The 27,277-nt window shown below is 54.8% G+C and overlaps 3 protein-coding genes across 5 annotated transcripts in view; 1 reads left to right on the forward strand and 2 right to left on the reverse strand.

Annotated features, from left to right (window-relative positions):
* Positions 1-18,580, forward strand: part of AXIN1 (axin 1) — a 91,081-nt gene extending 72,501 nt beyond the window's left edge. For 2 of the 3 annotated variants that reach the window (XM_066383060.1, XM_066383063.1), the window contains exons 6-11: positions 9,035-9,561; positions 10,203-10,373; positions 12,596-12,841; positions 14,793-14,900; positions 16,668-16,835; positions 17,696-18,580. In XM_066383060.1, coding sequence (XP_066239157.1) covers positions 9,035-9,561; positions 10,203-10,373; positions 12,596-12,841; positions 14,793-14,900; positions 16,668-16,835; positions 17,696-17,822 — 1,347 coding nt within the window. In that variant the 3' untranslated portion in view covers positions 17,823-18,580. The remainder of the gene's footprint in view (positions 1-9,034; positions 9,562-10,202; positions 10,374-12,595; positions 12,842-14,792; positions 14,901-16,667; positions 16,836-17,695) is intronic. The other variant, XM_066383061.1, reaches the window with a different exon arrangement.
* Positions 18,581-18,972: 392 nt separating this feature from the next.
* PDIA2 (protein disulfide isomerase family A member 2) lies at positions 18,973-22,486 on the reverse strand. Its single transcript, XM_066380015.1, has 11 exons — positions 22,268-22,486; positions 21,210-21,416; positions 20,996-21,129; positions 20,778-20,915; positions 20,567-20,683; positions 20,351-20,476; positions 20,080-20,277; positions 19,868-19,988; positions 19,607-19,788; positions 19,221-19,331; positions 18,973-19,096 (listed from the first exon to the last, which is right to left on the reverse strand). Exons 1-11 carry the CDS (start codon positions 22,464-22,466, stop codon positions 19,052-19,054), a joined length of 1,578 nt encoding a protein of 525 aa, XP_066236112.1. The 5' UTR covers positions 22,467-22,486; the 3' UTR covers positions 18,973-19,051.
* A 139-nt stretch (positions 22,487-22,625) lies between these two features.
* On the reverse strand, positions 22,626-25,450 carry ARHGDIG (Rho GDP dissociation inhibitor gamma). Its single transcript, XM_066383071.1, has 6 exons — positions 25,256-25,450; positions 24,045-24,224; positions 23,543-23,626; positions 23,289-23,365; positions 23,137-23,200; positions 22,626-23,040 (listed from the first exon to the last, which is right to left on the reverse strand). The coding sequence occupies exons 1-6, from the start codon at positions 25,326-25,328 to the stop codon at positions 22,841-22,843; spliced, it is 678 nt and encodes a 225-aa protein (XP_066239168.1). The 5' UTR covers positions 25,329-25,450; the 3' UTR covers positions 22,626-22,840.
* Between the last annotated feature and the right edge of the window lie 1,827 nt (positions 25,451-27,277).

Raw genomic sequence — 27,277 nt, forward strand, 5'->3', positions numbered from 1 at the left:
CCTAATGTTTCTGTTTAAAATACAGAACCTAAATTAATTAGGGTTTGTTTGGATTTAGAGGAATTAAGAAATTCAAACCTCTTCATAATCCAGTTTAGTTTTCTCACTAATATGAATTACTAAGATTTCATAATTACCATATTTACTAATAAGGTTCTTTCTATATAATTACTATTTATACTTTAATAAATTGCTTTAGAATGCTACTTTTTTTTTTTTTTTTCATTTTTCTGAAGCTGGAAACAGGGAGAGACAGTCAGACAGACTCCCGCATGCGCCCGACCGGGATCCACCCGGCACGCCCACCATGGGGCAACGCTCTGCCCACCAGGGGGTGATGCTCTGCCCATCCTGGGCGTCGCCATTTTGCGACCAGAGCCACTCTAGCGCCTGGGGCAGAGGCCAAGGAGCCAACCCCAGCGCCCGGGCCATCTTTGCTCCAATGGAGCCTTGGCTGCGGGAAGGGAAGAGAGAGACAGAGAGGAAAGTGCGGCGGAGGGGTGGAGAAGCAAATGGGCGCTTCTCCTGTGTGCCCTGGCCAGGAATCGAACCCGGGTCCTCCGCACGCTAGGCCGACGCTCTACCGCTGAGCCAACCGGCCAGGGCGAATGCTACTTTTAAGTTCAAATTAAATACAGTATGTTTTATTTTCTATTTTTTTCCTAGGAGTGTATGAATATTTTGGAAAAAGCTTTGGTTTAAAACTTAATTTCTATTTCTTACTTCCTCTGTAAGACCTAGATATGTCTCTCTCTCTCTTTAAGTGAGAGGAGGGGAGATAGAGACACAGACTCCTGCATGTGCCCTGAGTGGGATCCACCCGGCAACCCTCCTCCAGAGCCATTGCTCGATTCAGCTGAGCTATCCTCAGTGCCTGGGGCTGACACTGATTGAGCCACTGGTTGTGAGAGGTGAAGAAAGATAGAAGTGGGAGAGAAAGGGGAAGAGAAGCAGATGTTCATTTCTCTTGTATTCCCTGACTGGGAATTGAACCTGGGATGTTCATACACCAGGCCAACGCTCTATCCAATTGTCCAGGGCCTAATTTTAATTATTAACTTTAGAGAGAAAGAGAGAGATAGAAACATTGATCTGTTCCTGTGTGTGCCCTGACCAGAATCGAACCAGCAAACCTCTGCCTGTCAGCTAGTGCTTTAACCAAATGAGCTATCAAGCCAGGACATATCTTATTTCTCTCTCTCTCTCTCTCTCTCTCTTTTAACATTACATATTCATAGGCCTTACCGATTCATGGAAATGACTCTTGGTGGATTTCCTGGAGGACATATCTAGGACCTCAAGCATCAATGTATGTGGTCTTTGTACTTTAAAATTTAAGGATTTCATCTGGCTGGTGGAGGCGCAGTGGATAGAACATTAACCTGGGACACTGAGGTCCCAGGTGCAAAGCCCCAAGGTCGCCAGCTTGAGTATGGGTTCATCTGGCTTGAACACAGGCTCACCTAGCTTGAAGCCCAAGGTTGCTGGCTTGAGCAAGGTATCATTGGCTCTACTGCATCCACCACCACCCATCAAGGAATGTATGAGAAGTAATCAGTGAACAACTACAAGTTGATGCTTTTCATCTCTCTCCCCTCTTGTCTTTCTCTCTCTCATACTTGGTCTGACTCACTCTCGCTCTCTTCTGCTAAAAAAAAAAAAATTTCAAGGATTCCAAACTCCTAATGTGTTGTCTGCTATTAGAATGCATCCTGGGCCCTGGCCAGTTGGTTCAGGAGTAGAGCATCAGCTGGGCATGTGGATGTCCTGGGTTCGATTACTGCTCAGGGCACATCATAGGAGAAGCCACCCTCTGCTTCTCTATCCCTCCCCCTCTCGCTTCTCTCTCTTTCTCTTTCTCTCTCTCTCTCTCTTTCTCTCTCTCTTTCATTTTTCTGAAGCTGGAAACGGGGAGGCAGTCAGACTCCTGCATGTGCCTGACCGGGATCCACCCGGCATGCCCACCAAGGGGCGATGTTCTGCCCCTCTGGAGCGTTGCTCGTTGCATCCAGAGCCATTATAGCGCCTGAGGCAGAGGCCACAGAGCCATCCCCAGCGCCCGGGCCATCTTTGCTCCAATGGAGCCTCGGCTGCGGGAGGGGAAGAGAGAGACAGAGAGGAAGGAGGGGGGGGCGGGGTGGAGAAGCAGATGGGCACTTCTCCTGTGTGCCCTGGCCAGGAATCGAACCCGGGACTCCCGCACGCCAGGCCGATGCTCTACCGCTGAGCCAACCGGCCAGGGCCCCTCTCTCTCTCTCTTTATCTCTGCATCTTTCTCTCTTCCCTTCCTGCAGCCAGGGATTAATTGGAGCAAGTTGGGCACTGAGGATGGCTTCCTGGCCTCTGCCTCAGGTGCTAAAATTAGCTTGGTTTGAGCAATGGAGCAACTGGCCCCCGATGAGCAGAGCATTGTTCCATAGAGGGTTTGCTGGGTGGGTCCTGGTTGGAACACATGCAGAAGTCTGTCTCTCTGCTTCCTGTCTTCTCACTTTTTTTACTTAAGAAAGAAAGAAAAAGAAAAAATGCATCCTGTACTGTGGTGGCGCAGTGGATGGAACATCACCCTGGAATGCTGTGGTTGCCAGTTAGAAATTCCATGCTTTGCCTGACCTGTGGTGGTGCAGTGGATAAAGCGTCGACCTGGAAATGCTGAGGTCGCTGGTTCGAAACCCTGGGCTTGCCTGGTCAAGGCACATATGGGAGTTGATGCTTCTAGCTCCTCCCCCCCCCCCCATCTCTCTCTCCTCTCTCTCCCCCTCTCTCTCCTCTCTAAAATGAATAAATAAAATAAAATTTAAAAAAATTAAAAAAAGAGCCTGACCAGGTGGTGGCGCAGTAGATAGAGTGTCGGACTGGGATGTGGAAGGATCCAGGTTCGAGACCCCAAGGTCGCCAGCTTGAGCGCAGGCTCATCTGGTTTGAGCAAAAAGCTCACCGGCTTGAACCCAAGGTCCCTGGCTCCAGCAAGGGGTTACTCAATCTGCTGAAGGCCCACGGTCAAGGCACATATGAAAAAGCAATCAATGAACAACTAAGAAGTCGCAACGCGCAACAAGAAACTAATGATTGAAAAAATAAAATAAAAGAAAAAAGAAAAAAAAGAAAAAAGAAAAAAAGAAATTCCATGCTTGCCCCAGTCAAGGCACAGATGAGAAGCAACTATTATGAGTTGATGCTTCTTGCACTTCTCCCTCTTTCTCTCTCCACTCTCTAAAAATCAATTAATTCAATCTTTAAAAAAAAGAATGCAAAAGCTATAGAATTCAGAAATTATCTTAAGAGTATTGAGTAACCATGTAAACTTTTAGTTGTTTAATTTATTTTTATTAAGCGAGAGGTGGAGAGGCAGAGACAGATTCCAGCATGTGCCCAACTGGGATCTACCTGGCAAGCCCCCTACCAGGCGATGCTTTGCCTGTTTGGGCCGCTGCTCTGTTGCTTGGAATCTGAGCTATTTTTAGTGCCTGAGGCAAAGCCATGGAGCCATCCCCAGCACCTGGGGCCAACTTGCTCCAGTCAAGCCATGGCTGTGGGAAGGAGAGGGAGAGAGAGAAAAGGAAGAGGGGGAGGGGTAGAGAAGCAGATGGTCACTTCTCCTGTGTGCCCTGACCAAGAATCGAACTGGGACTTCCACACACTGGGCCAACACTACCGCTTACCCAGCTGGCCTGCGGTAATTTATATATTTTCCATATAAAAGTCTTTTCCTCAGACTAGCAAAGCAAATTAATTATTTTTGTTTATTTCCACATGAGGAGAGAAAACCGGTGAGGGAAGGGAAGGGTATATTTAAAGGCAGATAAGAAAGGCCTAATGCTCCCAAGGATTTTCTATTTTTATATTGGAGGGAAGTTTAAATTAGGTATTAGTGTTTGGTATGACTGCCTGTCAACTTGGAAAGTTAATCTTTCTAGGACAATCTCTATTAGAAACTGGGTCTTTGTTTTCAAAAAGATTTTTGCTTACTCATTTTCAAAGCAATTGCTAGATAATCTTAACTCAATGAAGAACATTGTGGTGCAGATCCTTTTAACCCTCTTCCATTTCTTTTTTAGACTGGAAGATATCCAGAAATAAAAGTTTTCAAAAATTGAGGCACACATAGATGAAAGCAAAAGACATTCCCCTGTGTCCAGGCCTCTAAGCAGTCTTGCCCCTGGCCTCTTCTTTTGGGCATTCTGTAGGCCCTTCCGGAAGTATCTGACTTAACTGGGAATTTTGATTCTGGTAGTCGAAATAATATGTAGAGTTTGGTTCAGTTAATTTTTATGACACCAGAATTGTTGAAAAGTGGCAAATTATTACATGCAATTTGTTGCTGTTCATTTTAAATATTAGTGATCTCTGTTTTTAACTCATTTGGGAAAAAATAAGACATTGAACTTTTCTCACCCTTTGATACAGGACTCTAGCTGAACTAGCAATGGACATTGCCTCAAAGAAACGAAATATATTTTTCTTTACAAATGTATTTTCTTTAACTTTTTATCTTTTCTCCTTCAAAATGTGTCACTATAGACCCTGGCTGGGTGGTTCAGTTGGTTGGTTTTGGGTTCGATCCCAGGTTAGGGCACATATAAGAATCAGCCAGTGAATGTATAAATAAGGACAATAACAAATCGATGTTTCTAACTCACCCCTCTCTCTCTCTCTCTCTTCCTCTCTCTCTAAAAATCAATGGATAAAAACAAAGGTTGTTTTTTTTTTTTTAATTTTCTGAAGCTGGAAACGGGGAGAGACAGTCAGACAGACTCCCGCATGCACCCGACTGGGATCCACCCGGCACGCCCACCAGGGGCTACGCTCTGCCCACCAGGGGCGATGCTCTGCCCCTCCGGGGTGTCGCTCTGCTGCGACCAGAGCCACTCTAGTGCCTGGGGCAGAGGCCGAGGAGCCATCCCCAGCTCCCGGGCCATCTTTGCTCCAATGGAGCCTTGGCTGCGGGAGGGGAAGAGAGAGACAGAGAGGAAGGAGGTGGGGGGTGGAGAAGCAAATGGGCGCTTCTCCTATGTGCCCTGGCCGGGAATCGAACCCGGGTCCCCCGCACGCCAGGCCGACGCTCTACCACTGAGCCAACCGGCCAGGGCCAAAAACAATTTTTTTTAATTCAAAATATATCCCTATCAACTTGTCAACAGGGATTATTTCTTCTCTTGGTAGCATACATATTGCTTGGTAGGTCTATATATATGGCTAATAACTTGATTATTTAAAAGAATAAAATAAAATAACCTGAGCCCTCCTCAGACCCTATCAGAACCCCTTGGGAGGGGCTTACTCTCTTTACATGTCCCCAGATGAGTTCTGTGCACCTGAAGTTTGGAGACACTGCCGTAAGGGTAGACATGGGGCACGGCAGAGGATCACACGTGATGATCTTTCTCCCTGCCCACCCTGGCACTGCACACAGGGAATCCTGCTGGCTGCACCTTGCAGCTATGTCCTGGGTTCCAGAGCTCCCTTACATGATGCCCAGCATCCAACCAAGGGGCATGACTTCCCCCATCTTTTCCTCACATCAAGATAGCAGGTATATTTCAAACAGCATGTCGTAACCTGAGATTTCATGGTAGGTACCCAGAAAGGCAGACGTGAGAGTAAGATAAATAGCCAGATGGTGGTGATCTCCAGGAAGGAATTTCCATGAAAGTATTTTTAGGTGCTCATTCACATGCACAAGTAAATTTTTCTTACCAGCATCCTTTCCTCTCCTTCCCTCATGGTGACTGGGTGATCCTCACAACGGCAGTGCCGGTGCCAGCTTGAGGGCTTCACCTGTGCCGACCAACTCTCCTCCCCACAGTTCCCACAACTCAGTGATCTGTCCAAGCTCACGCAGCAGGACACTCACCATGCCGGGTTCTAGGAGGGCAAAGATGAGACTTGTCTGACCTGGCGGGAGTGGCTCTCAGGGACCGGCTCAGAGCCAGGCTGCCTGGCCGGAGGCAAGGACGCCGGGTGTGCACACACTGAGGCTAGCCTTTTCACCGGGCCCATCAAAGGCCTTACTGAGCAATTAAAGGAAGAGTTAGGAGCATAGTTTTAGCAATTTAATAGCCTTCTCTGGACAAACAAATATAGGGAACTGGCTCGCCATAAAACATGGGATGTTTTAGTAGGAGCTAAGTTCCAGTTGCATGTTGTGACAGAGCTGGAGTCTTCATTTATCAGCACAGCGTTTCCACAGGCATCAGCTCTCTGGGTGTGGGGATTCCCTGAGCGGGTTCCAGTTAACCCTTAAAACAGATGTACTCATGAAATAACGTGGGTAATGTTTCTTTCTTTTTAAGATCTTATTCGTTGATTTCACAGAAGAGAGACTGGGATGGGAACAAGAAGTAGCAACTCATTGAAGTAGCAACTCATTGTTGCTTCACTTTAGTTGTGCACAAGCCCAGAGTTTCCAACCAGCGACCTCAGCATTCCAGGTCAACACTCTGTACACTGTGCCACCATAGGCCAGGCTGTGTGTAACGTTTCTTAAAAGAAGCCTAAGGAAGAATTTGCCATCTTTTTACTATAGAATTGAGTATTGTAGTTCTATCAAGTTGTTAGTCTGGCTTAGTGGCTAGACTATGCATGTGTGTGGCCCTGGTGGGTCAGTGTTTTGGGTGAGACATGAAGGCAGCTGTGGTTGGGGGTATTCAGTGTATTTTTCTGATGTCAGACTCACACGTTTTTTTGCTCTGTGGCATCCATGGCAGGTGCAAGGCAGCTGTGCCTGGAACCACCTCCAGCTCTCAGGAGAGGGGATGGACCCAGCTGGAAGACCCAATGGCCTTTTTTGACAGAAATGTTCAGTTGAACAGCCCTTTGTATTTCTCCATTATCAATTCAGGAATTATTGGCAGGCACGTGGCCTCAAGTTCAGATGGGCTTGCCGCATGCAGTGGTCTGTGATGGCCTTCAGACATGGGATCCTGGACTCTGGGTCATGTGCTCAGGCCTGAAACTGCTCCAGCAGGTTTACTCCCACAGGTGACCCTTAGTCCTTGGCTGTGGCACACTGCCCAGCAGCTGGCAGTGCAGTCTCTAATCTTGTGTGATTTTGTAATCTAAATAGATCGTGCTATAAATAGTAGTCCTTGTTTAAAAGGAATAACTACAGAATTTTAAAATAACTTTAAAAATTTTGAAAACAAAAGCAAAGAAGAAAATGAAAACTAAATATATAACATTTCAAAACCATAAAATTCTTACATATGCAGAACTATTGTATTAGAAAAGCTGCATCTCAGCTCAGTTTTTGCCCCACCCCAGCTCAGTTTTTGGGAGGTTTCTTCTTGCTTGCTGCTGCCTTAGGGGTAAAGGGCTTTAATACTTTCAGTGCCCTAGGAAAACCTGCCCTCCCCCTCCGCCTCCCCCCACCCCCCCCAGGGAGAAGTCTCCTGGTCCCTCAGCGCTGCAAAGCAAAGGGGTTCCTTCGGTCGGGATGGGGTATAGGAGCCCAGGGTCCACATCTCTGCTGGGGTGGCTCCAAGTCGTGCTCAGGAGCATTCACCCTCCGTCTGTCTGTCCCCTTCTCTCCCCCTCAGTCTGTCCTCTTCTGCTGTATTCTTCACTGAGCCTTTTCTAACGACATTTTGATACCTTTGCATTAGTGAGAAATTTTGTGGTAAACTTTTAGAGATTTTTTTTTTTTTTTATATTAAAGTACAGGTGTAGCTTAGTTTCCCCCTTTTCAATTATTACCAAATTTACTCTTCATTATTCTGGTTTGTACAATTCAATAAGATAAGAAAATATGAGATGGCCTGACCTGTGGTGGCGCAGTGGATAAAGCATCAACCTGGAAATGCTGAGGTTGCCGGTTCGAAACCCTGGGCTTGCCTTGTCAAGGCACATATGGGAGTTGATGCTTCCAGCTCCTCCTCCCTTGTCTCTCTCTGTCTCTCTCTCTTCTCTTTCCCTTTCTGTCTCTCTCTCTCCCCCTCTCTCTCCTCTTTAAAAATGAATAAATAAAAAAATAAATAGATATATTTCTAAAAAATATTTAAAAAAAAAAAAAAGAAAATATGAGATGTATCTTTTGGAATTAAAGTGACAAAACATTTATATTTAAAAATATGGTTATGTTAACTCTTAGAGAACTGAATAAAATTCAGTTAGTTTAATGTGAGATTTCATCAGGAAACACATAGCAAGATAAAAAACAAGAGCTCTTCTGCATAAGAACCATCTTCCCTTTGGAAATATAATGGAAAATATGGCAATAAAATTGAGGAATAGGGCCCTGGCCGGTTGGCTCAGTGGTAGAGCGTCGACCTGCCGTGCAGGTGGAGTCCCGGGTTTGATTCCCGGCCAGGGTACACAGGAGAAGCACCCATCTGCTTCTCCACCCCTCCCCCTCTCCTTCCTCTCTATCTCTCTCTTCCCCTCCCGCAGCCAAGGCTCCATTGGAGCAAAGTTGGCCCCGGGCGCTGAGGGTGGCTCTGTGGCCTCTGTCTCAGGCGCTAGAGTGGCTCTGGTTGCAGCGAAGCCATGCCCCAGATGGGCAGAGCATCACCCCCTGGTGGGCATGCCAGGTGGATCCCGGTCGGGCACATGTGGGAGTCTGTCTGACTGCCTCCTTGTTTCCAACTTCAGAACAATACCAAAAAACCCAAAAACAAAAAACTAACCTCTGGGGGGGGGATTGAGGAATAGGAAAATTTTACTGAAAGGAAACAAAAATATTTATTGAGAAGCATGGAAGAAAACTAAACCAGGGTGGAGGTTTCTCTGTGGTTGTGTTCCCTCAGTCATTGTGTGTGGCAGTTGCACGCCCTTGCACACTCCTGAGTGAGCACAGCTACTTGTGTGCAGCCCATCCTGCAGCGTAGCCTGCTGAGAGCCCTGCCGAGCTGGCTCAGATAGCCGGACAGAAAAGGTCTGCAGGAGCCGGGCAGCACCTCTGGCACCTCCCGGCACTGACCCCAGGGCATGGCACTGACAGGCTTTGTGTTTGGTTGTTATTTGTTGTTCGTTTCCCCAAGTCTGAGTTTTCCTTGGTATGACAGGTGCCAAGAGATGACATGTGGCCTTGTCCCTACAGGAAGAAGAAGGTGAGGATGGCGATGTGTCCTCTGTCCCCCTAGGGGCCAGTCACAAGCTGCCTTTGGCCCCGGCCTGGCACAGTTTCCCAGCCCGCTATGCAGATGTGGGCTGTGCAGGGCCGCGGGATGCACATGAGGAGAATCCTGAGAGCATCCTGGACGAGCATGTGCAGCGGGTCATGAGGACTCCTGGCTGCCAGTCTCCTGGGCCTGGCCACCGCTCCCCTGACAGTGTACATGTGCCCAAGACGTCTGGGGTGCTAGGGGGCACAACCCTGGGCCATAGTAAGCACGTGCCCAAGTTGGGGGCAAAGCAGGAGGCAGCTGGCCTGCACCTCCATAGGCACAGCCACCACCACAGCCACCATGGTGTGGCCAGGCCCAAGGAACAAGCCGAGGCTGAGGCCACCCGCCGGGTTCAGAGCAGCTTCCCATGGGGTCCGGAGCTGCACAGCCACACAACCAAGATCCGAAGCCACCTGGAGAGCTTGGGTACCACCCCCAATGTCGACAGCCTGGCCTACAGGTGAATGTCTTTGGTGTCCCAAGCCATGCTTTGGATCCTTTGTCCCTGGGCTTGTCTGTGAGGGTCATGCGTGTCTCTCCTGGGAGGAGGAGGTTGCAGTGAGAGGCCATGTCTCTTGTGGATTCTGTTCTTGTTTCTAGGCTAGAATTCCTTTTTAAAAGTCTTTAAGCCAAGGGCAACTGCAGAGACTGTAGATACGTCATGGCCAAGAGCTCAGGTGCCAGGTGTAGGTGCCAGGCCTCCGTCTGAGGTGGTGGTCCGCTGGGGCTCCGGCCTTGATGTGTGGTTGAGTAAGGATCCATTTCAGAGGAAGGTATTTGGTGAGGAGAAGTGGCCGGGCCCTGGGGGTCTCCACCAGGCAGCTCTCCTGAGCTGCGAGGACAGAAGACAAGTGCTGTACCTGACCTTTGGCTCCAGCCCTCCGGCCGATGCCGCTTGGACTCCTTTCTTCACTTCTTGCTATGGAGTTGCCTGAAACAAACCCCAGTAACTCCACAGAGCCGGGGCAGAGGCTGCTAGCACACGCCACTTTGTCAAGGCCTCCATGTTCAGGAAGCCATACAGGATGGGGAACACAGGTGGCCATCCATCCAGTGATGGCCAGGTAAGGTCAGTGGGTGACTCCCCACTTGATTTTGCAGTGGGAAAGCTGGCACAACCTCCAAAAGAAGTGCCAAGAAGGCTGAGTCGGGGAAGAGTGCCAGCGCCGAGGTGCCAGGCCCTTCAGAGGACGCAGAGAAGAACCAGAAGATCATGCAGTGGATCATTGAGGGGGAGAAGGAGATCAGCAGGCACCGGAAGGCAGGCCACGGGTGAGCAGCTCCTCATGTCCTGGGGTGTGGGCACAGCTATGCAGGACCGGCTGGCAAGACTTGAGAACTGCTTGCCAGGCTCCTGTGTGATATGGCCCCACCCATTGTCTTTCTGCAAACCATTTTTAGTGGAAGCAGATATTCAGAGGGATCAGATTTGACTCATCACAGCATGAGCGTGTTGATACCTGTCCTGTGTGGGCCTGTGATGGGGTAGGGTCCTGGATGCAGCTTGTGTCCTGGGCAGGAGTACCTGCTGGTGAGGTCAGTCTGAAATCACCATGCCTCTCTGTGAACTCCTCTTGCTACTGCCCCAGCACTGAGGAGGGGGCTTGCTGCCACACAGCTGCTTTCACAAGGTTATTTCTGAGGGAGTGTTACTTCCATGTTTAAGTGAGCTATGGGACCAGGGAAGTGAGGCAAGTACCTGACTGCCCCTCCAGACGGGGCTTCAGGAGAAGCCTTATGTGTTTGCACCTGGTCGTCCCCTCAGTGCTGGGTGGGAGACAGTTCTTGTTTAGTCTCCATTTCTCCGAGCTCTGGATTACCCCACAGGGCCAGAGGCTTCCCTGAGGGGTTGAGCCAGGCCCCCAGATATGCCCTCACTGCCCTGCGTGAGTTCATGCTACCAGGCTAGCTTCGATGGGGCTGGACCAGAAGTGGCTGACACCCAGGGGCCTGGGGCTGGTGGCCTCTGTCCATCAGTGGGTAGGCTGTCCCTCCTTCCTCGGTTTCAGATTTCTCTGACCATCAGCATTCTTTGGCCGTGGCTGGGGAAGACTGAGTGTGTGTATGAGGCAGGTGAGCCTGACCTCGGGAATGAGCCCCCCACTGGTATCCAGACCCTTTGCCGTCACAAAGCTTGTCCTGGGGAGGCCCCTCCTGCTGGTTGTGGTGGGGTTGACCCTCAGCTTCTCTGGATTTCTCTGTGTGGGTTTCCACGGGGAATGCATATGTTTCGTCCAGGCCTCCCACTCCAAACGGAGGGTTCCTGTGGCTGAAGAGTAAGAGGAACATCTAGAAACAGCCTTCCAGGTTCCAGAGGCTCCTGCCCTCAGATGGGCTGTTTTGTTTTATTTTTATGATTTTTAACTTATTGATTGATTTTAGAGAGAGGAACGGGGAGAGAAACATCGATCTGTTTCTGTATGTACCTGACCAGGGATCAAACCCATCACCTTTGCATATTGGGACGATGCTCTAACCAACCGAGCTATCTGGCCAGGGCAAGATGGACTATCTTAAATGATGCCTTCATTGTCCCCTGTGGGCCCTTCCTGGCCTTCCTGGAGTCTAGGGACCATGGACCTCTGCCTTTGTCGTTCTTGCGTAATGCAGGTTGGCTGGGGGGTATGGGGGACAGGGAGATAAAGGAATGGGGGACAGGAATTAAGAGGTCGGAAGATAAGGGGAATGCGAAGATGGAAGCTGTAGGGGGGAGATGGGGATCAAAGTCTCCCTGGGGCCCGTCTGTGGGGCTTTTTAGGAGGAGGAGCCCCCCTCCAGAGTACCATTTTTGGGCAGTTCAGGTGTCACAAGAGCACTGGGCCAACCCACTTCCCAGGGGGCCCTCTTGGGTTCCCTCACCTTTGCTCCTGGTGCTGAGACCCCTTTCCAGCTGTAACTGAGAGAGGCTGATGTTGTCCTTCAGATCTCGTCCAGTGGCTGAGTGATGGCACGTTGTACAGGTATAAAGCACGTTCTCAGTGTCAAACAAGAGAGAGAGGCATGATACGACATCAAGGGGAAAAGTCAGAAAAAATTATGTTTAGAATTATGACAAGTGTAATGAGTATTTTTAATGGGGGGAGAAATATATAGATCAGTATTTTGAGAGTAGCTATTTCTGAATTATTTGTGTTTGTATTAGTTTCTTTGAATTTTCTATATTTTTCAGACTTTTTCATAAATAACCTTAAATATTGAAACCTTTTTTAAAAAAATTAGTCATTGTATAGGATATGGTTTATATTTCAATAAAGCTGTTAAAACTAAATTGCCAGGGGAAAAAGTGTGCAGGAAAGGAATGTGTTGTGTAGTATAGGAGGAACCCTGTGAAGTTCACATGACTTCTGCTGGCCAGGGGCACAGGGCAGTTCCGCCCCAGGCACCCAGGGGTCAGTGCTGAGCTTGACCTCCATTGCTGGCCCCTGCCTAGTTCTAGATGCCTGCCTATGGCCCAGGTTTCAGGCTCTGGCATGTCTGTTCTCTTGCTCCCAAAGGTCTTCTGGGGTGAAGAAACAGCAAGTTCATGAGAGCTCCAGGCCCTTGTCCATTGAACGTCCTGGTGCCGTGCACCCTTGGGTCAGCGCTCAGCTGCGGAACTCTGTCCAACCCTCTCATCTGTTCATTCAAGACCCCACAATGCCACCCAATCCAGCCCCCAACCCTCTGACCCAGCTGGAGGAGGCCCGTAGGCGTCTGGAGGAGGAAGAGAAGAGAGCCAGCAAGTTGCCTTCGAAGCAGAGGTATGAGCCCATTGGGTAGAGCAGGCAGGGCTGGCACCTTTCAGGGCCCTTCCAGGTGCCGTGGCTGTGTGTTGGAGTAGAGCGCCCTAAGGCCTGAGGTTCATACACAGAGCTGTGCTGGGTGCTCACCTTCTGATTTCTTCCGCACAGCCTGCTGAGTGACCAAGGGCGGGAGGGCCGGTGATATATATATACCCACTGTCCTGGGGAGAAGAGGATGTCACTCCTGCTCTGCTTTCGGAGTGTGCGGTCACCCCGGGTCTTTGTGGAAGCCATGGGGTCCCCTTAGTGGCATGGAACTGCTGGAGGTTGCACAGGTCTCCGCAGCTGCAGCGTAGGCTGAGCTCAGAGGTGTTGGTCCTGGTGGGTCCTGGGCTGCCTTCATTCAGGAGCCCTAAATGGTGCCATTGGCAGGTAGGGCAATCAACAGTGCTGAAATCTGTGGTGTAAAACTTCCAGAGAGGCCCAGGCCCCACGCTCCTCACTGTGCTCTCTTTGGCCTTCAGGGGCAGAAAGGCTCAAACTGCTACCTCTGTGGCCTTAGGTCAGGCCCTGTTTTCTCCTCCAGGGAACAAGGGGACCCTCCCTTTATAGGAGGCAAATCTCTCCAGCCAGAGTGTGGATTCCCTGACTGGGGATTCCTTTCAGCTGGGCTTGGAGGTCACTTTTCCCAGACGTGCTGGTTCATTGGAATCCTCAGGTGATAGGGTTTGTGAGGGGTCTGGAATCTGTAGTTCTCGCCAGGGCCTGGCATCATGACCGCTGTTGACTCAGATGTTACTGGTTCCCTTGGCCAGTCTTCAGTCATCTGGTTCCTAGTGCCACTCCCCATGGGCCTCCTTTGTGTGTCGGGCTGTGTGGTTCTGGGGAAGCTGGTGTTAGGTGCAAACTCTCCTCAGCGTCCCTCTTGTGGGCACAGGTGGAACCCTGAAGGTGTCCCCTGGGTCATTGAAGATGAGCATGTTTTGTACAGCCAACTGTCTTACTCTGTGATCTTTTTCGGTCAACATAGAGCCATCCGGCTCTATGCAAGATGCCTGTGACCAGGAGGCAGACCGGGCGGCCAAGGGCGGCCTGGGGAGAGGCCAGGGTGCGAGGACTGGAACTCTTACCTCTGCAAAAGACTTCGTGGGACATCATTTTTACACAATCTCTGACCTATCCTCTCTTTTCACCAACACCCAGTCTGCCCCTCACAACAGTGTGGTCTGTCTGAGGCCAGTAGAGCCATTCTGTGATTTGTGTTTTGCGGGGTGAGCCACCTGCGGGGTTTCAGCCAGTGACTGCCATCTGCACGTATCGTCAGTCCTGGGCATGATGTGGGCCTTTATAAATGGCCACAGGGCAGTGGTCTGGCAGTGGCAACGGGGGTCTGGGGCTTCCCCTAGCTCCTCGCGGGGTGGCCCTCACCAAGGTAGTCAGAGCAGAAGTTACTCTTTAGGGGCTGCACAGTGCGTGTCCAAGGTGGATGGCCACTTGGAGAGGAGCCGGGCAGAGAGCCCAGAACAGGACTCGAGCTGCTTCGGACAGAGCAGTGACCATGCTCCGGGACCCAGGCTCACGGCAGAGCGCCAAGTGGGAAGAGCTGCCTTCACAAAGAAGAGGCCAGAGGCAGGTCCTCTCGTTGTGGATGAAATGACAGGAGCCTGACGCCTCAAATGAGGGGTTCCCCAAAGTGTGTTCCAGGGAGCCAAGGGCTCTGACCACAAATGAGAGGAATCTGGGAAACCTGAATGACGAAGGCAACAGCTGTTTCTTGACTGATCCTGACACAGCTTCACGACCCAAGAAGGGGTTTGCCCGCCTCACACAGCGGGAGCCTAGCATGGTGGTGACGGAACCTCTTGGGGAGCGCCTGCTCCACCTGCTGTCTGTCACCCTGCTGTCGCCACGGAGAGTGGAGGCAGCCCTGCCTGGGCCTGTGCGGCTCACTGACGCGGTTGTTCCCTAGGTATGTGCAGGAGGTCATCCAGCGGGGGCGCTCCTGCGCCAGGCCGGTGTGCGCGCCCGTGCTGAGCGCGGTGCCAGCGGTGTCCGACACGGAGCTCTCCGAGACAGAGTACGTGCGTCCCAGCGGGTCCTCCTATCCAGCTCGCCCAGCCTGTGCTGCGGCCTGGGCTGTGGAGCAGCGGCTCCTCCCAGGGCGGGAGCCCGGGCTCCACACTGGAAGAGCTGCGCTGCAGGCTGTTCAGGCTCTTCGCAGGGCTTTCCTTTTTGTCTCCATCAAGGGGATGCTGACTGTCCATGTGCTGACAAGTGACCAACAGGTTAGAGAGGAGGGTCGCGCTGCCTCCTCCTCCTCTGGCCACACATCTCTCCCCACCCCACCTGCTTTACTTTCCAGAGGTTCCCAGCTGGCTCAGAGAGTGTCAGGATTGTGTAGCCATGATTCCCCTGACACGCTGCCAGCTGAAAGTGTCAGCACCTTGATGTGTGTTTGTCCAAACACTGTGTGCACAGCAAGCCTGGCTCTGTTCTCATGTGGGGTGCATTCTCTCCCCACGTGCGCGTCGAGTAGGGTGGGCATTAGGGCTCTACAGACCACATGCAGACAGTGCTGGCCGCCCTGTCCCTACTTCTGCTCAACACAGCGGAGGGGTCCCTACCTTAGCTATCACCAGGCTTACTGCAGACAGTGCCAGCCGGCTCAGAGCCTCCCCACCAGGTCACTTCTCGAGGTGGCCCCTGGAGGAGCAGAAGCCCTGCCTCCCTTCTGTAGAGAGCAGGTCCGCACAGGACCCCCAGGTTGACTCCCAAGACAGGCTGGGTTTGAGGTTTTAGGACCAGGGGAAGGAAAGCAAGTGCCATGGAGCGTGGCTCGAGTGGTGGACTGCCACACAGATAAAGTGACTGCAGCGTGTGTGTGCCCAGGAGCGCCAGGAGGGGAGGGTCCCCAGGGAGAGAAGAGCCCACCATGATCTCAGGTGGCCTTCCTGATATGACACAGTGGGGCAGGAAGCTTCCTACCACACCCAGCTGGCGGGAGCCAAGGGCTGTGCTTACGTGTAGCGGGCAGCTCCAGAATAGTCAGTCACAAGGACCAGAGACGCTGGGGGACAGAGCAAGTGCTCGTGTCCCAGACAGTGACTGCTCAGCACCCATCAGGGTGAGGGCCGTACCCCTGCCCGGGCAGGAGATGGTGCTGACCTCACAGCCCTCTGGAAATCTAGCGAATGCTGCCTCTTGTCTTTGGACAAGCTCTCTGCTGTGGGGCAAGTCCATTTCAAGATCCGTCACACTTCTGTTTGTCCAATTCCTGGCCTTCAAGTGTTTTTGAAGTTTGGGGGTAGTAGGCTTTACTAGAGTACAAGCAGTGTAGTCCTACCTAGGGGTGGAGGCTGCATTGGCTCTAGTGGCCTGGCCACCTTAAGAAGCGGGTGGAAGGACCTACCATGGGTTCCAGCCCTGAAAAGCCTGCTGGCCCACTTTCATGTGATCTGGGTCGGGGGTTCTGCCAGCTCAGGCCATAGAGAGACCTGGGGCTCTCAGTGGGTGGAGAGCAGCAGGTGAACTGAGGTCTGGAGACTTGGGGTGGGCAGAGGGTGGGAGATGAGCTGGCATCTGTGCTGTGTGTTTTTGTATGTGGAGTTGGCGCAGGATTGGAACCTTGTATTGAGATGCCATGCGGGGTCAGGGCCCCTGGGTGCTGGATGCAGCTCTCTGGGTGGGGTGGGCACTAGGGCCTGTGAGTACATGGTGTTTCTGAGTGTGTTGCAGTTCACCTCTGCAGGCCTTGCCCCGTCGTTTACTGGGGAGTCTGAGGCTTGTTGGGGTGTGCTCTGTGGGACTCTGAGCCCAGCAATAGCCACTGTGTCTCTGCTTCCAGGACAAAATCGCAAAGGAAGGCGGGCGGTGGGAGCACCCAGTTGTGCGACAGCATCGTTGTGGCGTACTACTTCTGCGGGGAACCCATCCCCTACCGGACGCTGGTGAGGGGCCGAGCGGTCACTCTGGGCCAGTTCAAGGAGCTGCTGACCAAGAAAGGCAACTACAGGTGAGAGCGAAGGGCTGGGGTCTGTGGTAAGCAGGTACTCTGCTTGGGAGGTAGTACTGTGTGCTGGGTGCCCTTTTCCTTCCCTGTTCTTACCCCATCTAGTTCTTGTTCCCCCTTTCCCATTTGTCCAACCCTGAGCTGTTAGCAGGAGTGCCTTGATATGTGAGGTGTGCATGGCCTCAGGGCTCCCAGCCCTAGTTCCTAGCCTTAGGTGACTGAGGCCTCCAGGCTAACCAAGGGGTCTGGACAGTCCGTGCCTTACATGTGGGGAAATAGGCCCAAACCCAGTTCTCTCTCTGCCCCCCATGCCTGGGTCTTACCTGGGTCGGCCTTGTCTCCAGCGTTCTGACTCAACCCGTTTTTACTAGACACAGAAACCAGGTTCTCCCTTGGGGGTCCCAGGGTGGTCTTGGGTGGGTGGTTTCCTCTGCCCACTGTGTGGTGAGAAAGTACCCATTGGAGGTGGAGGGTGTGGCCACTAGAGGGGGGCCCGGACTCCACTGGCCAGAGGCTCTCCATGGGCCTCAGTGGGGGCACATCACTCTGATGGAGATGACAGGCTCATCCCTTAGAAAACAGAAACCCCAAACCTGCTCTCTTCCCCCCTGCAGCACCCTAGATTTCAGGCCAGGGACCCCACATGTGGTCACTGTACTGTGACTGTTAGCTCTCCAGCAAATAGGCCCCAGACAGAACCAGCTTGCATGTCCTGCCTAATGTGTTTGGAGTGTGGCCGCCAAGTGCTGTGTATGAGTGGGACCATGGGGCCCTCTGGGTAGGAGGCTGGGAAGCCCCAAGGGTGTAGAGGGACGGGCAGAGGAGTGGACAGGCCCTCACTTCCTCTCACCCCTGTCCCCTAGATACTACTTCAAGAAAGTGAGTGACGAGTTTGACTGTGGAGTGGTGTTTGAGGAAGTTCGGGAAGACGAGGCTGTCTTGCCTGTGTTTGAAGAGAAGATCATTGGCAAGGTAGAGAAGGTGGACTGACCGGCAGGCTAGGCCTCTGCACCAGGCTGGGCTCTCATCAGGTGGGGGCGTGGAAGGCCACACTGAGAGCCAGGAAGAGCTGTGCCACATCAGGTGCTCTCACGTGTGCGCAGACACACCCCTTGTGTAAGGCCAGGGACTGCCTGCCCCATAGCCACCTGCCCCTTTCGTCCATCTGGATCCAGGTGAGCAGGGGTCTTACTGAGTGGTTGCATGGGCCTCTGTCCTGCTGCCAACAAGGAGAATGCCCTGTCCACTCCACAGCACCACTCTGTGAGTCCGTCTGAGCAAGCAGGGAGCTCGCCACAGAGCCACCCGAGTAACCCTCCCCAGCAGACCCCTGCTGCTAACCACAGGCCAGCCCCTGACTCCTTCCCCCAGGGCTCTGCTTCTCCCTCAGAACTCGCCCACCAAGGCCTGTCCTGGTCAGGCCCAGCCCGGGCCCAGGGTCAGGGTGCCCTTGGGGGCCTCTAAATTGTACATGTCACTGAGTGCCTTCAACACAGCTTGTCTCTTGCCTGCCACTGTGTGGATCCGGCGATGGGGCACCTTGGTGCTCCCTCTCCATCCTCAGTTTCCACAGCGCTGGCTCAGCGGGTCCCGGGCCCCTCCTTTCTAAGGGCCCTTATAAATATGTATATTTCTCAGGCTAGGTCCAGCAGGGGGCTGCTCAAGCCCGTTTTTCATGCGCTGACTTGTACAATTATCTTTTCAAAGGTACTTGGATAATAATGAAATAAAACCAATTTTGAACCTTCCCTGGCTATGGAGTGCACAGGTTTTTTGTAGGTGGGACCTGGTGGATGGGCACGCCATCCTCAGCCTATCTTCTCTAGGCTAGCCTGGTTATGCACAACCCGTGTCGGGCCTCAGCAGCAAGGGCACACCAGCAGCCAAGGGTTTTGAGAGTGGGGTGTTGTGTGGAGCCAAGATGACAGAGTACTGGAGAGGGAGAGGCCAAAGCTGGCAGCAACACCATGTCCCCCCCTTCCTGTCTAGGTGGGGACCCAGACCCATAGCTGAGCCAGGGATCCACTGAGGAGGGCTGGGAGCAAGGTCTAGGTCCCACATCCAACATGGAACCCCTGGAGGCTGAGATTTGGCCAAAGCCTGTGGCTGGGGGCCAGCCCTGCTCAGGAACCACACGCAGTCCAGGACCAGAACTCTTTATTCAATGCCCACAACGTCCCGGGCGCCTGAGGAGATGGCTCCCCAGCACTGATGGGTGGCTACAGCTCCTCCTTGGACTCCACGGTGGAATTGGCTACTGTCTCCTGGAAAGGGTCACAGAGGCCCCACTGGAACTTGCACCCGGAGCCCAGCCCTGCCCGGTCAGTGCCACAGCCACCCATCCAAGGACTTGTCAGAGGCCTGGAACCTTGGGGTAGAGGCACTCACTAGAAAGGGGGCTAGGGGATCCTTTGCGGGTTCCTCTTCAGGCAGCTTGCCTCCACTGTCCAGGAACTTGGAAAAGGTCTCCAGGTCCCTGGCACTTTTGTATTCAATCACCTGAGGAGGGATAGGAGGCTCTGGGGGACACACCATGTCCTCCTAGACCATGCCCTACACAGGCCACAGTCACCCCAGGCTCTACCACTTCAGGCCTCACCCTAGCCAAGACCCTTTCCATCCCAGGCCACACCCTCTACTAGCTAGGCCTGGCGCTGAGACCACACCCATCCCAGATCCCCCCACACTAAGACCACACCCTCTAGGGACATGCCATATTTCCATCTGAGGACTGAGATGGACCTCAGACCATGGTAGGTGGGGTCCTGCCTCACCTTCCGACCCTGCCCTGCTGGGAAATACTTGAGGGTGGGAAAGCCATGCACAACGAAGGCCTCCAGCTCATTGGCCGTGGCATCTAGCTCAGCAATGATGATGTCCTTGTGGTCCCTGTACTTCTCAGCCAGTGCCTCCCAGGCTGGTGCCATCTCCTTGCAGTGAGTGCACCACGGTGCATCTAGGACGGGATGTAGGCATGGCCAGCAGGAGGACCCTGTACCGCCTCCCACCCACTGTCCATGGCCCTCCTTACTCACAGAACTTGACAAACACATTCTTGGTCTCATCAAAGGCCACCTGCTCGAAATTCTTGCCCACGAGGGTCTTGACCGGATGTTGGTCCCAATCAGGGGGCAGGTCCTGGCTCAGAAGATAGTGCTGGGGGGAAGAGAGTGAGGCGCTTTGTTGGGGATCTCCTGAGAGCTGCTGCTCCCGTCCCTACACCCTGGGTGAGCCACCCAGCACAGACCTTGACTTTGCCACTGAGAACTGAGTGGCAGAAGGTGGTGACTGAAGCTGCAGTGACCGGCCCCTTGTCTACAGGCATGTACTTCTTGGTGGTGTCCATGTTGATGAAGCGCAGGGTGGGGGCCTCCTCTTTTCTGAGCCCGAAGTACTGCAGCACGTGGCTGTTGTTGGTACCTACATCCACCACCACGAACAGCACCTGCCAGCAGAGAGGATGCGCTAGGCGCTGTCTTGCCCATCCCCCCCACCCCCCCCCCCAGCCCAGCCAGCACCTGTCCCCGGAACGGAGGAGCTGCCTCCCTGAAGCCTGCCAGCAGCTCCTGGTGCAGGGCCAGGGTCTGGTTGATGAACAGCAGCAGGTGGTTGAGGATCCTGGCCGCAAAGATCTTGGGAGATGTCTGCAGGGCAGGCCGAACAGTGGGGGCTGGCTCCCGTGATCCCCCTCCCACTCCCCCAGGGCCCACTCCTGCACCTGGAGCTCAGCTCACCTGGCTGTTGAACTCCGTGACCAGGTGCATGCTGTGTGTGAGGAGGAAGCGGGACAGGTCACCCTGGTCCAGGCCCAGCTCCTCGTCCACTGGGAAGTCTGCCCGCCCCTCGTCAAACTGGACAACACCGGGTGTCAGTAGGAGCCATAGCCCTGGCCCTAACCCCATGCCTTGGCCCTGATCACCCTCTTTTTTTTTTTTCCTGACCCACCTTCTTGAAAAGGACCACAGTGTCTTTGGTTAGGCCAAACTTCTGAAAGAGCTGCGGCTGGTCAGTGAGGCCAAAGGTCATGTCCAGAGCATCCTGGGCCAGAGCCCGGAAGGTAGCCACGTCCTCATCCTGCAGGTCCTAAGGGATCCACATCTGTGAGGCCAGCTGGGGCCACAGGCCCTGCTCCCAAGGCCTGGCCCCCCATGTCACCAGCTCACCTGGAAAAAGCCAATGACCACTATGTCCTGGGCATCTATCAGTGCCTGGGTGCCCGCCTCATCCTCTAGGCGTGTGATGCTGGACCCCACCCGCCGCCTCAGCCACTCAGCGATGCCCTCAGCCTCCCGGGGGCCTATGGAGAGGCCCATCAGCCTGGGTCCAGCCCCTGCCCACAGCACCCCATGCCCCCAGCCCCGTGCCCGCCTCCCGTACCAGTGTACTCCTCTGGGTTCGTGCGGTTCCCGTCGCGGAAGAACTTGAGCGTGGGGTACTCCGTCACGGCGAACTCCTCGGTCAGCTCTGGCTCTGAAGGCCCGTCCACCTTGGCCAGCCTGGTTTTGGCTGACTCTGCTGCCAGCAGGGCAGCTGCTTTGACGTACTCTGGGGCCAGTGCCTTGCAGTGCCCACACCACGGGGCATCTGGGGGACAGGGCCGTGAGTGCCCCCAGCCTCCATGGCCCCAGCTGCAGCCCCTGCTCCCTCCTGGCCAGAACTGGCAGACTTATGGTCAGTCAGGCCCAGCACAGAGTATGTCCTGTCCGTTCCTCCCTCCTACACGGCTCACCTGAGCCTCAGCCACACTAAGCCCGAGCACCCAAGACCAGAATACTCAGGGCTCCCAGATCTTTTTTTTTTTTTTTTTACAGAGGAGAGGGAGAGACAGAGAGAGGAGAGACAGAGAGAGAGAAGGGGGGAGGAGCTGGAAGCATCAACTCCCATATGTGCCTTGACCAGGCAAGCCCAGGGTTTCGAACGGGCGACCTCAGCATTTCCAGGTCGACGCTTTGTCCACTGCGCCACCACAGGTCAGGCCAAGGCTCCCAGATCTTGAATGTAGCGCCAGCATTGTCCAGACAGTGAGCCTGAGAAGGAACCTCCCACTCCTGCTGCCTGAGGCCGTGCTCCCTGCCACACGCCGCCGCCTGTTGAGGCATGCCAGCTCAGTGGCTTTCACACATGCAAAGGGTTGTAAAAGAGCCACAGAAGAGTGTGCAAGGCATGAGCTTATCTGGCCCTTCACGGAAATGTCTGTAGAAAGACAAGAACCGTGGGTCTCCCCTACACCTGCGCCCCCCCCCCCCATCTGCTCAGGTTGGACCCCCCAGACCTAGCTCAGCCCCAGCCAGGGCTTTGCCTCAGGTGCCCTCTGATGGACCCAGTTGCCCACCAGGGAAACCCCTTCAAGTGCATAAGCCCCTGAGTCCACGGGGTATTGAATACACTGGGTTACACCTGTGGGTCCCCCAGCCCTGCTGACCCTGTGCACTCACAGAACTCCACCAGCAGGGCAGGGTGCTCCCGCAGGGCCAGGCCCAGGGTCTGGCGGTTCAGCACCAAGATCCCATCCTCCTCAGCAACCTCCTCCTCCTGGGGCTCCTCCAAGGGACCCCCCGGCCCTGGCCCCTGGCCCCATAGGCCTGAGAGCCCGAGCAGCAGCAGCAGCAGCACAGATAGGAGCTGGCTGTCCATGGCAGTGCCCAGGGCCCACGGGACAGGGCCAGATAAGGGGGCCGAGAGCCAAGCGGCGGCTGCCACGTGGCACCCAGTCCTGGTCACAGGGAAGATAAGGCCACAAGTCTCCCCCCACCCCAGGGGAGGGAAGGCAGACAGAGGCAACACTGTGGGCACCGAGACAGGGTGACGTTTAATAGGGCTATTCAGGGCACAGCACCAGACCCGGGAAGGGGATGTCCCAAGACAGGGCCGAGGGCATAAGGGGTCTAGTTACTGACTGAAGGGGCTGGGGAATGCTCGGGGGTCCCTGTGCAGTGACTGACAGGCAGAGGAGACAAGGACCCCAAGTGGGGAGACAGCGCCGCCGGGGCAGGACGGGGGTCTGGTGCTCAGCTCTTCCAGTCTTGGCAGATGTGGAGGCCCCACTCCCAAGAAAGGTGGTCTGCCCTGTCGTCATCGGTGAAGAAGGATGTGACCACGTAGGCGCCCCTCACCAGTGCGCCCCGCGGCGCCTCCTCCACTGGAGTTACAAACTCGTACTCCTGGGTGCTTGGGCCGTAACTGCCCACCATGTACACGGCCTTGTCCACTGGGGGAGGAGGAGGGCATCAGGGGCCGCCCTCCGATCCGTGCCGCTGCTCCCCGCACCCCCAGCCCCAGGCCACCCCCTACACAGGGCCCTCACCTCGCAGGCCCCTGCGGTAGGTGTGATGCAGACACTTGAGACCACTGACAATTTCCTTATTGACCTGAGGGGACAAAGGGTATTAAGGGGTCCCTCTGGGGGGGGGGCTGAGCATGTGGCTGCCTGACATCGCCCATGACAGCTGCCCTCACCTTAAAGGTAATCTTCACTTTGTAGTCAACACCCTCCTTCAGGGTGAACACCTGGTTTCTCAGCTCAGCCAGCTCCCCTGTTGAGGAAAGTGCGCTGAGGAGCAAACTCCCGAGAGGCCGAGACCCTGCCCGGGAGCCCCGCAGCCGGCAGTGTCTGTGATGTCTCCGTGAGGGGTTGAGGACTCGGGTTTGGGCATGAGGTCTAAGAGCTCTCTACCCCACAGATGAGTCTGTGTTTTGCAGAGGGGGGTTACCTGTGAGGTCCATGGTCATGGGCCCTGGGGCCTGTTCAGACATCAGTGTCAGCCTGGTCACCTGCACATTGGGCAGGTTCGGGTCTGAGGAGAAAGTGAAGGTCTATGGCAGGGGTCCCCAAACTACGGCCCGCGGGCCACATGCGGCCCCCTGAGGCCATTTATCCAGCCCCCGCCGCACTTCTGGAAGGGGCACCTCTTTCATTGGTTGTCAGTGAGAGGAGCATAGTTCCCATTGAAATATTGGTCAGTTTGTTGATTTAAATTTACTTGTTCTTTATTTTAAATATTGTATTTGTTCCCATTTTGTTTTTTTACTTTAAAATAAGATATGTGCAGTGTGCATAGGGATTTGTTCATAGTTTTTTTATAGTCCGGCCCTCCAACGGTCTGAGGGACAGTGAACTGGCCCCCTGTGTAAAAAGTTTGGGGATCCCTGGTCTATGGGATGCACCCCGCACCCCCACCCTCGCCCTGCCCATGCCCAGGGCCCCGTGCATACCCACGGCCAATGGCAGAGAACCCAGGAGCACTTGCTTGTACTTGGCCAGGCTCTCGTCATCCCGGTCCAGCTGCTGGATCTCCAGGAGGCTCTTCCTCCCCGGGGCCCGGTACCCTGGCACCGCCTCATCCAGCGCCTCCTCTGGCGGCGGCGGCCCCCCTTCCTTGTCTGTCAGAAGGACTGGGGTTGGGAAGGGGAGTGAGCAGCGCTGCCAGCTATCCTGGCTTTCACTTGTCCAACTGGATCCCCTATCTGGTCAGCCCAAAGGACTTAAAAGGAAGCCCACAGAGGTTCGGGGAGGGAGACATGGGATGAGGGGAGGGGGCGTGAGCTCAGAGGAGGGGGTGCATGGGGGCTCAGGGAGAGGGTAGTGACACTAAGTCACATTCCTGGAGGCACCAGCTGCCTTCAGGCTCTGTCATTTGTTCAGGGCCCCTCCCTAACTTTGAGGCCAAAGGTGGGGGGAATGGAGACCCCAAATGGGGGAGAGCCCCAAGGACTGGGGGCCACCACCATTAAGTGGTGACCTCCAAGATCTTTCCTGAAGCAGAAGCTCTGCCCTAGTAGTCCTTTGGGTGCACCAGTGCTCCGGGGCCTCTTCCCATATTCCCATAAAGCTCTCACAAGCCTCTGGCCCCTCTCATCTGCTAAGGGACTGGGGTCTCTGACAGCCTTCCCCTAGTCCTAGGAGTTCCCTCCATAGTGTTCCTGGGGGGTGGGGACGGTTCTCTCTAAACCCTTCAGCTTAGGCTCTGGGGCCACCTCCCAGAGTCTCCTAGAGCCCCTTCTTAGCGGGGCTGGGGTTTGGTCCCTCTACGCCCTTCCCACAGTGTTTTGGGTTAGGGTTTGTCTGAGTCCCTGCCCACCGCACTCCTGTCTTCCCAGGAATCGCCACACACCCTGAAGGAGCCTCAGCCCCACCCAAGCGAGTGGGTTTTCTGGAGCAGGTTCCCAACGGGAGAAGGTCCCTCTGTCACCCTGGCTTCACAAACAGACCCGCCCACTGTTGGCTCCTTTCCCCAGAAGTGTTTAACCTGGAGGAAGCCCCCCACCCCCGCAAGAGCCCTGCCAAGAGAACGGCGCCACAAGGTCCCCATGCGCTCCCCCAAAGTTTCCACAGGGGAGGGGCCGATCCCCGCCCTGCGCTAAAACCACCCCCCGCCGGAGCCCCCACCCACGTGGCCGCCCTGGCCCCATCCGTGCCGGCTCACCTCGGGCACACAGCGCCAGCCGGAGCAGTTCCAACAGCTGCGCCCCCAGCTCGCACGCGTCCAGGCCCAGCATGGTGGCCCGCGGCCCGAGCCCGCCGCGGAGCCGCGAAGGAGCCGCCGCCCGGCTTGGCGCTCAGCTCCGGCGCGACTGCGGTGAGCTCATCCCGGCCGGGAGCGCTCCCCGCGCCCAGCGCCGCGCCCGCGCCGCGCGCCCCCAGCCGCTCCGCGGACCCCGCGCAGCCCCGCAGAGACGCGCGTGTCGCCCGCACCGCGCCGGCACCCGGTGGTCCCCGCCGCCGGCCCACCGGGACCTCGCACAGCCACCCCGGACACAGCCGCGGTCACGGTCCCAGCGGCCCTCCCAACTGCACCCTGCTCTGGCCATCCCTGGCTGCGTTACGGACAGGACGCCGGCAGGAGTCTGGGGCCTCTCCAGGGAAGCCCTCTGGGTGGGGCCGGTTGGGCTGGGGGCACAGAGTGGAGCAGGTGCGTTCGCATGTCCCTAGGCTCCCATTACCAGCAGGCAGTGTAGGCCGCACCTGGGGTCCAACAATATCCCACCCTCCCCCTACTCTTCCCCTGGGGGAGCTTCTGTCTGGGCAGAAGGGACTCCAAGACCCGCCTGGCCTTGGGAGCTGGGGGACACTATATGTGTGTCTTTGCAGCCTCCTGGTCCTGCAACCCAGAGGTTACAGCCATGAGCACAGGGCCACCAGAGTACACATGCACAAGGCCCCACCCGCGCAGCCATTACTCAGTGTTAGGCTGTGTGAGTGTGAGTGGGTGGGGGGTAGAAGTAGGGGGGTCTCTGTATGCTCTGGGGACCCAGAGTATTCTAAAGGTCCCTCCTTGTCCTTGGGGAGAAAAGGACATTGATCAAAACAGACCGGGGTGTTAAGGGGTCACAAAGGGAGTTTCTGGTCTTGACACCTAAACAAACCCCAGGGTGGGAAGACGAGAGTCACCAAGGCAGGGAACAGGGGTATGCTGGACCTCAGGCTGGGGACAGCCGGATCACAGGCCTAGGTCTGAGTGAAGAAGGAGGTAGAACACCAGCCCGAGTCCCTTTCTTTCTAGACCCTCTCTGCCAGACTCCCATTTCTGAGGACACTCAGGGATTGGACCCACTCTTGTCCAAAGGAGCCCCTATGTGAGCAGGAGGCCAACAGGCCATAGGGACTAGACAGCACTTGGGCTTGGGTGGAACTGTCCCCCTCAGAGCCCTACCTGTCCATAGTCTTTCCAAGGCAAGAATCCTTCCTGGAGCTGGGGCCCAGGTCCTTCTAGGGCCCCATTCCTGCTGTCGTTTCTCTGGGGTAGGGAGAGTCAGTCGGGGAAGCTACTTGTCCCCACGTGGGAGACAGCTATGGCCTCTCGTGGCCTTTAGCCTCTGTGGATGCTCACTCACCCAGAGAGGACAGCCAGAACTGGGCCCAGCCTGACCCCACCTGTGTGGGTGGGGGTGGGTAGGAGTAGTTCACTGGAATCTTGGCATCCTAGTCCGACGCACTATCTACTGCGCCACCGCCTGGTCAGTCACTGGAATCTAAAGCAGGATGGTGACCTGGCCTGGAAAAGAGCCCCCTCCAGTCCCCTAGCCCTAGCTCATGCTGGACCTGCCCTTACCAGCAGTGGAAATGGATTCGGATCACCATGTCTAAAGCTGCTGGCCAAAGGCTATGCCCATCCTGCCCTGCCCCCAACACCACCTGAAGGGAGGGGGGAGGGGAAACACTTGTCTCCAAAAAGCAGAAACAAACCTGTTTGCATTCCTTAAAATGGTCCCAGTGGCCCTGGCCGGTTGGCTCAGTGGTAGAGCCAACTTGGCCAGGCGTGCAGGAGTCCCGGGTTCGATTCCCAGCCAGGGCACACAGGAGAAGCGCTCATCTGCTTCTCCACCCCTCTCTCTCTCCTTCCTCTCTGTCTCTCTCTTCCCCTCCCGCAGCCAGGGCTCCATTGGAGCAAAGGTGGCCCGGGCGCTGGGGGTGGCTCTATGGCCTCTGCCTCAGGCGCTAGAATGGC

The sequence above is a fragment of the Saccopteryx leptura genome, chromosome 4 (assembly GCF_036850995.1).
Source record: "Saccopteryx leptura isolate mSacLep1 chromosome 4, mSacLep1_pri_phased_curated, whole genome shotgun sequence".
Taxonomy (NCBI): Eukaryota; Metazoa; Chordata; class Mammalia; order Chiroptera; family Emballonuridae; genus Saccopteryx; species Saccopteryx leptura.